This window comes from Equus quagga, chromosome 15, assembly GCF_021613505.1.
Source record: "Equus quagga isolate Etosha38 chromosome 15, UCLA_HA_Equagga_1.0, whole genome shotgun sequence".
In the NCBI taxonomy this organism is placed as follows: domain Eukaryota; kingdom Metazoa; phylum Chordata; class Mammalia; order Perissodactyla; family Equidae; genus Equus; species Equus quagga.
This window is the reverse complement of record NC_060281.1, coordinates 87816897-87829092: the sequence shown is the minus strand read 5'-3', so window position 1 is coordinate 87829092 and position 12196 is coordinate 87816897. Positions and strand designations below refer to the sequence as shown.

The following is a 12196-nucleotide window of genomic DNA, read 5'->3' as shown; positions in this document are numbered from 1 at the left end:
ACACAATTGTTACAAATCAGTAGTGTTCGTAAAAACAAGAGCAGTGCCCGGATCCAGTGGCAAGCAGCTCACTCATGGCTGTCCACAGCTGCTCCCATGTCCCTGAGAGTGTTTCTCTGCTTTGAGATTCAATTGGGAGCCTGATACGAGCCGGCTCACACAGTAGGCACTTAATAAATAGCTGTCGAACCACTCCCTGCTGTCCACAGACCCTGCACAGGAACAAACACACCTTCACCTCTGATCAGGAGAGGTCCCGGTGACTCAGAGGGGAACGCTACAGACAAAGGTTAAAAACACCAACTTCGCCTCTCAGAAAACAGACTTTTAGCCTATGGTGTTTTGTTTTTTTACCATGTGGGGGTCAACGCATATAGTTACACAGTTATAAATGCAGTTTTACACAAGTAGACCGGAAGAGAAGGAATCCTTGGTGAGTGGGGGATTGCGGTAGGGTAGGACATGCGGCCTGGCTCCAGCTCTGTCAATAACGCCTCACATGCGAACTAAGCAAAGCCCATTCCCCACCTCCTGGGCTTCAGTTTTCTGAGACAGAAGTGAAGCAAGTAGGCGTTCTCATATTGCGCTCTGTGGAACCCCAGAGGCTCCTGAAAGTGTCTGAAGACCGGCTCGTGTGGTGAGGGTGAGGGAGAGTAGGCGGTAGAACAGAGTAGCCGGGGACTACTCCCCGCACCTTGCTTCACCCTCAGCATCTTTACTTTGACCGATTTCACAGACTAGGTTTCCACTATTAAAAATGGGGCCCGTCATGTAAAAAACCCCAGGACTAGATCACCTCTAAGTTTCCCTTACAGCTCTGCACCCCCCTGACCTCACACTATTACCATCTCTGATCCAAAAGGAAAACAGGGACACCCACAATGAAGGAGGGCTTCATGACTGAAGCTAACCACATAACCAGACACACTTTAAGAGCATGATGTGGGTCCGGGTCCCCCAAGAGTGGATGCCTGAGCAAAGTTGACAAGAGGAGCCTTTCGAGGCTGCGGCTCTTACCAGCAAGCTGCACCTATGGTGCTCTTCTGCCACCTTCCACTGGGCAGCTTCTTCAGCACATAGCAGCACGTCTGCCATGGAGTTAAGGCCTCTCATCTCAACAAGGTTCCCATCCCCACACAGTGCGATCCTAGTGACCCATCGGAAGGGTCCTGGCTGCAGGGGGTAAAGGGCATACCAGGCGGGCTGATGTTCACCTCTGTTTCCTCTGGTGACCAGATGAAGAGTGGGGAAAAGGGAAACCATGTGAGGCGCTTATCAAACAGCTGGCCTTGCCTTTCTCCCCTCTGATGCTTACTTCAGGAGAGGCAAAAAACAGTGGAGATGAATTGCCACCAACTGCAGTAAACATTTCAAAATCGCCATAACTAAAGCAGAATCTGCTTCTTCTCCTGCATTCTGTTTGGCATCACAATCCAGTCAGATGTTTTAGCTAAAAACCTTGGAGTTATTTTCAACCTTTTTCTCCTCCCACTCCTTCCATCTACTTGGTCGCCAAGTCCATCTGCTCTCCTCCTAAATCACTCCTGTTCCTCTGTCTCCGCCCCCAACACCCTGCAGTCATTTAACTTGTCCCTCACACAGACTGGTAAGAGAGTCTCCCCATGCTAGCTTCACTCCTATAGTCTAGACTTATCTTGTCTAAATTACAAATCTGCTGTATTACTTCTCTTGTTAAAAACCTTCAGAGGATCCCCAGTGCCATAAGGCTAAGGCCCAAATTCCTGACCACCGCACACAAGGGCTCTACAAGCTGGTCCCCAGCCTGCCTCTACCTGTACTACCCAATTGCCAGCCACACCCCACAGCTCACTAGAGACCCATCACCATCCTTGGATGCTTTTCCTTATCTCTGCTTGTGTAAATGCCATTCCTTCCACCTGAAACGCCCTTCTTGACTTCTCTGCCTGGCGAACCTATCATCTCCTAAGACTTAAATTCAGCTCAAACATCACCTCCTTGGCTGAATCTCCACAGTAGCCCTCGCAAGACTTGACACAAAACTTGATGATAGCACTTATCACACCATACTGTAAAGACCCATTTTCAAGTGTATTTTCCCTACTGGGCAATGAACTACTATTAGTCTTTGAGTTTCCCCATATTCCTTAGGCAGGAATTTAAAACAAAGCAAGAGTCCGATGAACAAATGAATGTGTTGCTGAACACCCAGGGCAATCCAAATCACCACACCTGGGCACCGAGTGCAGCAGGGGCAGTGACTAAGAACATGTGCACCGGAGTCAAAGGCCTAGGTTAAAGCTCCTGGCTCTGCCAATGACTCGCTGTGACTTTGACAATCACTTAACCCCCCTGAATCTCTGTTTCCTCATGTGTAGAATGGAGATGGTAACACCTACTCCATAGGGTTGTTGCAAGGATTAAGGAGATAATACATAACGTCTGCACATAGTAAAAGCTCAACAAATGGAAGCCATGATCATAACGATAGAGCCACCAAGAACAGGCGGCTTTCTGAAACAGAAACGATGACACAAATTTCTGAAACAGAAGTGGCTGTGGCCACTTCTACTGCCTAATGGGTAGAGAAAAGCAATGAAATGATAACACAAAATTCAGGACAGCAGGATTACCTCTGAGGGGCAGGAAAGAGAATGCAACAAAGAGGAGCAGACAAGGGTGTTAGCAATGTTGTATTTTTTGAGTGGTGGATACATAGGTATTCTTTTATTATTCTTTATACTGTAAATTTATGTTGTATACACTCTTTGGTGTGACTGTTCTCAAACAAAAATTTTTAAGAAGTCAGCAGAGATCAGGACTTCCTAAACTGTTCAGTAATCATTTCCCACCTATCTCCTGACTCTTGTATTACAGGCTGCTGAGCTCATGCTGTCCTGGCTGAGCTCAGGCTGTCCTGGCTGCGGGAGTGGACAGAGCTGGGTGGTTGAAAAGGATACAGTGTTTCCAGTGAGTAAAGGCCCGCCACAGCACCATCCTCCTGGCCAGCCCCATCACACGTGTGTGGTGGGTGTACAAGCTCTTCCTTCGCTCCCAGGCCCACTGCCAATCACAGAAGTGTGTGTGGAGCACAGTGACACGGTGGAATTGCTGAGCCATCTCTGCAATAGAGAAAATGACTTACGTGCTGCCCCCGTAAGGTTGGGAGATGAGCTGGAAGCATCTTTAAAACAAGCCGAACCCCACTACTGGCAGACAGCAGGAATTCAAGGCTGCTCTCACAAAGAATCCTAGAATAAAAGTTTTCTAAACATGGTAGGGTTATTAGGAATCCCTTAGCTACATCTCTTCTCTCCAAGGAAAGAGAAAAGGGTTATATCAAACAGCTGGGGCTCCTAGTTAGCTACTGGTGAGCAGGAATGGCGACTGTTGCTTTCAAAGTCTTCGTTTTACTTTTGCCTTTTTACTGACGTCTCCCGGATAGGACTTTAGGGACTGAGTCAATGACACACAACTCATCAACATGCTGGCAAAGGCTTTTTTGAGCTTTCAGCCAGGCTGATCCAGGCTGCCAGCTTCATTTCCTTTTAACACTAATTAGCTAATAGCCTGATGAGCTTAAGTTCAGGAAGTGGAAGGGAATCGCTGCTGGAATTCAAATGCTGTAAGTGGAGGCACCGTTAGTCTGCAGCTCATCATGGTGAATAGCTTAATGCCCTCACTTTCCAAGCTTGGACATCCAAACAGTTGGTCCCCTGTCACTATTCTCAAACGGACACATTCAAACTCTCCCAAGGGACAGTGTTGGCAGCCTAGGAGATTTCTGCAGGAGGCCTAGGTGAAAGCCGGAGAGCCTAAGCCAGTGTCTAGCACACTGCTTGACCCATTTCTGCGTAGGCTCAAGAGACCAAAACACAAAGAGTACCGATGATCACGACCAATGTATTAGTACTTCTGAACTCTCACTGGGAAACTAAACAATGAGAAGTGTTCAAAAAACTCAACATCATGAATCACACATATTTGCATAATTGGTGACAGACAGAAATAATCCAAATATCCATCAAGAGAAGAATGGCTGAGTAGATTAAGGTAAGCCATCCTATAAAAAACAATCATTAAGAAAGTAACATTTATGAAGAATAAAGACATAGGAAAGTGTTGATCAGTCGTGTGAAAAAAGCAAGGTACAAAATTGTATGTATCATATTAATCATAATCATCACAGATTTTACAGCATAATTAAAATCCCAATGAATAAAATACATGCATAGAAGAAAAGGTCAGAAGGAAATATCTTAAGTATGAATCAAGGATGATGCATTTTCCTCCGTTTTCCTAAATCTGTGGTGTAATATGGTTATATCTCTCCTAATAAATTAGTTTCACTGGCAGCAGGAGAGTGAAATTGTGACCCGACCCTCTGTCCCTAGAGCCCGGGACTCCCCGCTCACCTTTCCACTGTCTCTTCACTCTGCGGCCCTGCAGGTACTCAAGCCAGGCCTTCAGGGATCTCCACTTTTGCCAGTGCTGATGGTGTTTTACTGCAGAGACTACCTTCCTTCTCTCCCTCCGGACACATAGAAGTTGTTGTTGCCACTGTGACCAAGCCTGAAAACAGAGAAAAAATAACGATCGAAGGAGAGGCAGGAAAACAGAGGTGAAGAAAAGATGAGGGAAAAGGGAAACAGACAGACATACCCTGAAAAGGCTAAAATGAGAAATGAGGAAAGTGGCAATCCCCAAGCAGCATCATAAAGCTATGGGGATTTGGGGTGAAAAGATTTTTAAGAAGTACATTCAGGGCAGGCCTGGTGGCATAGTGGTTAAGTTCACGTGCTCTGCTTCAGCAGCCCAGGGTTCACGGGTTCAGATCCTGGGTGTGGACCTACACATCACTCATCAAGCCATGCTGTGGTGACATCCCACACAGAAGAACTAGAAGGACTTACAACTAGGTATTGGGGCCAATCTTCCCCACCAAAAAAAGAAAGAAAGAAAGAAAAAAAAGAGGAAGCACATTCAGCTTCCACAAAGTAATTTTTTTTCTGGATTAAGACCAACAACAAAAAAGAGGAATAATAAAATCAATCAGTAGACAAGAAGCAGGGACAAGCCAAATGGTGATATAATTAATTCAGATGTGGGATAGTCGAGGATCTGCCGTTTCTTCCAAAGTGGGAGGAAGCCTATTGTCAAGAGGCCCTTTTTCAGGCACATTAATTTCCCAGAAGCATACCTACAGAAACTGAGGGTCTACAGACAGATCCCCTTAAGACTATCCATAAACATGCACCCTTAGGAAAGTCCTCGTGTATGCTCAGCAATATGCATGCCCTAGTTTGAAGATGGCTATCTTAGACGACAACTCCATACCTTCTTTTCTTAAACCTGTACCATCTCTTCTCCTTTCCTTCCTCTCAGCTGAATATCATTCTTCCTATTTCACCAAGAAAATAAAAGCAATCAAAACAGAATTTTCTCAAGCTCCCCTCACATCTACCCACCCAGCTGCCCCAGGCTCTGCCCTCTCTCCTGTTCCTTTGGATAAACAGTTCATGCTGCCATCGAAGGTGCCATCCCCCACTAAGGGTACATCCCATCTTCTCTCACCTTCTCAGGTTTATCACTCTGGCAATTTCCCCCTACTGCATCATCAGTTCTCACTCTCTACTAGATTTTCAAAATCAGTATATGGATGGGCTATTATTCCTCCCATGCTAAAAAAAAAAAGAATCCCTTTAGGGATGTGACAACCAAAAGGAGTGAGTGACTTTTGATTGGACCCGGGACCTGACACTAAAACTGCAACAATAAACAGTTCGAATATGAACTGTATTTTAGATATTATCATATCAATATTAAATTTCTGGGATATGATAATATTGTGGTTATCATCCTTCTTGTTAGGAGATATAAACTGAAGTATTTAGGGTAAACTTAATGACTACAGCTTTTGTTTTTAATTTATTTTTTGTGAGGAAGATTGGCCCTGAGCTAACAACTGTTGCCAATCTTCCTCTTTTCTGCTTGAGGAAGACTGTCACTGAGCTAACATCTATGCCAATCCTCCTCTTTTTTTTTTTTTTTTTTAAAGATTTTATTTTTTTCCGTTTTCTCCCCAAAGCCTCCGGGTACATAGTTGTATATTCTTAGTTGTGGGTCCTTCTAGTTGTGGCATGTGGGATGCAGCCTCAGCGTGGCTCGATGAGCCGTGCCATGTCTGCGCCCAGGATTCGAACTGACGAAACTCTGGGCCGCCTGCAGCGGAGTGCGCGGACTTAACCACTTGGCCACGGGGCCGGCCCTTCCTCCTCTATCTTATGTGGGATGCCACCACAGCACAGCTTGACCAGCAGTGCTAGGTGTGCACCCAGGATCCAAACCTGTGAACCCGGGCCACCAAAGCAGAGCACGCAAACTCAACCACTGCACCACTGGGCCAGTCCCATGTCTACAACTTTTAAGTGGCTCAGGAAATGAAAGAAATATATTGATACTTATAGAAATAAAGCACATGTGGCAAGATGTTAACAATGGGTTAAACTAGTGAAGAGTATACAGTAGCCACCTTTTCTGTGATTTGGTATTTGTCAAAAACAAAGTCAGAGAAAAAGATTCTGTCACAAAAATACTACCTGAAAAGAATAAATCAGTGATTCCAAACCAACCAACCAACACCCCTCTCCAGACCACATTTTGCCATCCAGTTAACATTTGAGTTGTTTCCTTTCCTTTCCAAACTCCTCAAAAGAGCTATTTTCTAACTTATCTTCAACCAGGCAGGCTTTCTTGAACTCTCTCCCCATCAGGCTTACTGAAACTGCTCTTATCAAGATCTCCACGTTGCTCAATCCAAAGGTCAAATCTTAGTCCTCACCTTTCTTGACCTGCCAGAGGCATCTGACACAGCTGATCACGCCCCCTTCGCCTGGCTTCCAGGATACCTCAGGTGCCTCTCTGTTCCCGTTGCTGATTCCCACCTCTTCACCTCACAGACTCAGTCCTGGAACCTGTCCTCTAGCTACACTCACCCCCTTTGTGCTTTCACCTAGTCTTGTGGCTTAAGAACCATCTGCATGCTGAGGACTCCCAAATTTACATCTCAGGTCTAGACTCATCCTCAATACCCTACACATATATCCAACGGCCTCCTTGACATCTCCTGGATACTCAAAAGGTCTGTTAGGCTGAAGATACAGAGCTCAGAATGGAGCTCTTCCTAATCTTTCCCCACAAATCTGCTTCTGCCCCCATCGTCCTCATTTCAGAAAATGGCAATTCCATTGTTCCAGTTACTTAGGCCAAAAACCTGGGCGTCATCTTGAGCTCTTTCTCTGAAACTTCACATCTTATCCATCCATTAGCAAATCCTATTGGCAATACCTTCAAAACATATCCAGAATCCAACATCATCTTGCTATCATCCTTGTCCAAAATCTCACCTGGAATTTTGTAACAGCTTCTTTACTGTTCTCCCTGCCTTTATCCTTGATCTTCTTAACACAACACCTAGAGAGGTCCTTGTTCACTTGTTTCGGTTGTTACATCACTTAAATCTATCCATGTTACATAACAATTTCCCTCCCTACCTTATTTCTCTTTCAGAATGTCACCAATTTGTTAGAGAAACCAGGTCATTTATCCTTTAAAATGTCCCACATTTTAGATTTGGCTGGTCATCTCCTTAAGGCTGTAATTCTCCTTGTCCCTGCATTTCCCATGAACTGACAGACTCATGTTAGGTTTGGTTGGAGTCACGTTCAAACTTTTAGGTAAGAACACTTCCTGAGTGTCACTGGGTACTTTCCATTCCACTGGGTCATGAGGCACACGACGGGCGGCTGCCTTAGTTTCAGCAATGCTGATGTTCAGTAGCTTCGGGTGGCATTAGTCTGATCCTTCCATTACACTTCTCCGTCATCTTTTCAGCTAGTGATTGCTGCCTAGATCCATTTTTCTCATTGGGGGTGGCAAGATAGCAATTTTCTAATTCTAATACTCCTGCATTCATTAACTGGAATTCTACAAAGAAGGCTACTCTCTCAAGAACCCTCTGGCTTCTCAGAGGGTTAATTAGTTTGTACAGAAAAGACAGGATAAATGCTTGACTTTTGTTTTCATTAATTTTCAGAGAATTAAGTTAATGTTCTAACAACCCAAAATTGTGACCAATGAGTTCCTTTTTTTCTCGTTATGAATGCATGAATTTTTATATGTTTGATATGTTTTCAATCCATTGCAGTCATTATTCTTTTTGACGCTCAAATTGTTCTATCTTAAGTCTATAGGAGCCCTTTTGAATTGGCTCTGAAGTCCTTCTGACACAACCCCATTAACCTTTGTTAATTTCCTCACTTTTCAGCACACCATATCCTGGGCTTAGGATGTCTATTTCATGCTCTAGACCTGGAATTAGCCATTTGTCCAAAAAGCCTCACTTCCTTTTAGTGGGAAATAGTTGAGACCACAACTTGGGCATTGGGGATGCTGAATGGCTATATTATGGCCACTGCTTCTAAGTCTTTAGAGTAAATAGAGTTAGAAATACTTTTTTGGGGGGTTAAAAAAATATCATGAGTTCATATTGATATCTACCTTTCCAATTTCAGATTACAGGGCTTTTATTTAACTTCTTTGATTTTATACCTGTAACCTTTTCTTTTACACTGAAAACCATGATTCCTAAAAACACTGCCATAGTTACTGCTTTATCTTACAATGTAGCTTTAATAGTTTCAACATAATAATTCTAAACCTGCTACTAACAATAAGACTACTGAATGCAGTTTTAGATTTCTTAGCAGTCCTTTGTGTCCTTAAAATACATCCCACTAGGGATGAACAGTCAAAATATTGTATTTAAAGTTACTTAAAGTGATGATTTTCTCTGTGTAGTCATTGCCATGAACTTGATATGTTTTTTAGTGTGTTTTAAAATCCTAGGGAATGCTTTTCTCCTTTTTAATTTACTTTGTTTTTCAATTATGTAAAATATTTACATGGTTCCAAAGTTAAAACTACGTAACAAAGTAAATTCACAGAAGTACTTCGTTCCCACACTGTTCCCCCACTCCCACTATAGGTAATCACTTTTTGTTAGCTTTGGTTTATTTTTCCATTAGTTCTTTTTAAAAATACAAACACAAAATCTCATATCTCTCGCTCCCTCTCTTACCAAAAAGACAGCACACAATGAACCAGAGGGATCCTGGTAAGAGGGAGGTGCAATCATATCATTCGTCAGTTCAAAGCCAGCAGCTTCCCACCTCCCCTGGAATGAGAGCCAAAGGCTTTCTGGGCACAGCCTGCAAGGGCCTACAGTCTGCCTTCTTGTTACCTCATGACCTAATCCTTCCTACTCTCCCTCTCATGCTCATCATTACGTCACAAGAGATATCAAGTTCACGGACGGGATGACTCAGTATTGCGAACATGACAATATTCCCCAATCTAATGTAAAAAGTCAGTGTATTATAATAAAGATCCTAGTAGGCTTTGTTGTGGAACTTGACAAGTTGATCTTAAAATTAGTCAGAAAGAGTAAAAGAGAAGAGCCAAGACAATTTTTAAAAAGAACAAGAATAAAAAATATCCCTTTCCATATATAAAAACTTAGGAGCTATATAAGTAACAGCAGGAATAGTAATAAACAGTTAGCATTTACGGAGCATTTCCATATTCCAGGCATTGCTCTAAGCCTATTATATGTATCATCACACTTAATCTTCAAAGCTAACAGGTGATGAGGCAGAATTCCACCTGGGAAGTCTGACTAGCGAACCTGTGCTCTTTCCTACCTGTTTCATTAAATCATAATTAAAACAGTGTGGTATTGGCTCAGAGACAGACAAACAGACCAATGGAATGGAGAGTCCAGAACAGATGAATAAATGGGACCTTGCTCTATAACAGAGGTGAATTAATAATCAGCATAAAAAAGAAGAGGGATGAATTAATCAGTAAATAGTGCTGCAGCAATTAATTATCCATATGGAAAACGACAAACTAAGACCTCGTTTCACACAATTTATAAAATTAAATCCAAGATGTATTAAAGACCAAACCATAAGATAAAAGAATAAATTAGCCTACACTGAAATTAATAACATCTGTATTAAAAAAAGGCACCATAAACAAAGCGAAAAAACAAGGTATAGGCTGGAAGAAAGTACCTGCAACGTACATGACAGTAAAAAAATCAGTAAGCAGAATCTACGACAATGTCCACAAAATCAGTAAGAAAACGCCAAATAACCTAACAGAAAAAAAGGAGTGAGGGATGTAAACAAGCTCAAAAGCAGAAATGGCAAATAAGCATCTACAAAGATGCTCACCAGGAATCAGTGAAATATAAACTAAAGCAACAATGAACTATCACTTCACATCTACCAAATTGGTTAAAATGACCAAGTCTGGTAATGTAAAGTGCCCGTGAGGCTGAAGAAAAGGGAACTGAAACGTCAGCACATGAATTAGCACAGCCCTGGAGAGCAACTAGGCAATACTTAATAAGGATGAAGAGATAAACACTCAATGACTCAACAATCTCACTTCTAGGAACTGGACTAGAGAAACTTGCAGACTCTTGCACAAGGATATATGTTTAAGAATGTTCTCTGCAGCAATGCTGTAATTGCAAAAAGAAGTCATCAATAGTCCACGAATAGTGAGCAGATAAACTGTGCCTTATTCATACAATGGCATATTATATATAGTTAATAGATCTCTATATCAACATGGATAAACCTCAGAAATACACTGCTGCATGAAAAAAGCAAGCTGCAAAGTAAATGTACAGTATGACATCATTCATAAATTTACTAACTACACAAAGCCAGAAGATTTATTCTTTTCTTTTAATGAGGAAGATTGGCCCTGAGCTAACATCTGTTGCCAATCTTCCTCTTTTTGCTTGAGGAAGATTGTCCTGAGCTAACATCTGTGCGAATCTTCCTCTATTTGGTATGTGGGACACTGCCACAGCATGGCTTGATGAGTGGTGTGTAGGTCCATGCCCATGAGCTAAACCCACGAACCCTGGGCTGTCAAAACGGAGCATGCAAACTTAACCACTATGCCAGCCGCAGATGACTTATTCTTTATGGATATGAATGTACACTTTTTTTTAAAAAAAGACTGGCACCTGCGCTAACATCTGTTGCAGATCTTTTTTTTCTTTTTTTCTTCTTCTCCCGAAAACCCCCCGGGGTACATAGTCATATATTCTAGTTGTGAGTGCCTCCAGTTGTGGTATGTGGGACGCCACCTCAACATGGTCTGATGAGCAGTGCCATGTGTGCACCCAGGATCCAAACCAGTGAAACCCCGGGCCACCAAAGCAGAGGGCACAAATTTAACCACTTGGCCACAGGGTCAGCCCCAAATGCACACATTTTTACAAGTAAAAAAGAATGAAGACATCAGTATCAGGGTAGGGGCTCTCTCTGAGGAGGAAAGGTGGCAGAAAGGAGGAATGGTAGGGCTCCAGCAATGTCCATTACATTAAATTCTGGGGCAAGTTTGGAAAATGCTAGCAGCCTTTAAATCTAGGCAGGGGTACTTGGATGTCTGTTAATACTTTTATAAATGTTTTATATTTAACGTTCCTATGTTTGAAGTACGTAAATTTAATTTTAAAGAATTTCACACATCTCATGATGCCTGGCCTGCCTAGTTCAGAGATGTTATGAAGATTGAGAGAAATGACTTAAGTGCAGGTTCTTGGTAAACCATATGGTACTTATCAGACACAAGGCCTTACTACTTATAATCCACACGATAAAATCTGGGTCTTAAGTGTCATACAGCTTTTGGTCCATATCAATATCATCCTAATTACTCATATTTTTCATTGGATTTGATTCTGAGTGACTTTTGGCTGTTTTATAAGGTTAAATCCAACCTCAAACCATGAAAACCTGCTATTACTAAAAACATTCAGGGGCAGCCTGGTGGTATAGTGGTTAGGGTGGCGCACTCTGCTTCTGCAGCCCAGGGTTCACAGGTTTGGATCCCAGGCATGGACCTATGCGCTGCTCATCATGCCATGCTGTGGCAGCATCCCACATACAAAGTAGGGGAAGACTGTCACAGATGTTAAGATTGCCACATGGGACCAGCCCAGTGGGACAGTGGTTAAGTTCGCATGTTCCACTTTGGTGGCCTGGGGTTCGCTGGTTCAGACCCTGGGTGCAGACATGGCACCACTTGGCACGCCATGCTGTGGTAGGCATCCCACATATAAAGTAGAGGA

The 12196-nt window shown here is 42.9% G+C and overlaps 1 protein-coding gene across 1 annotated transcript in view; it reads right to left on the bottom strand.

Annotated features, from left to right (window-relative positions):
• Nucleotides 1–12196, bottom strand: part of SFI1 (SFI1 centrin binding protein) — a 77213-nt gene that overhangs the window by 33426 nt on the left and 31591 nt on the right. The window contains 3 exon segments of the mRNA XM_046640061.1: nucleotides 1018–1088; nucleotides 2940–3101; nucleotides 4395–4551. Coding sequence (XP_046496017.1) covers nucleotides 1018–1088; nucleotides 2940–3101; nucleotides 4395–4551 — 390 coding nt within the window.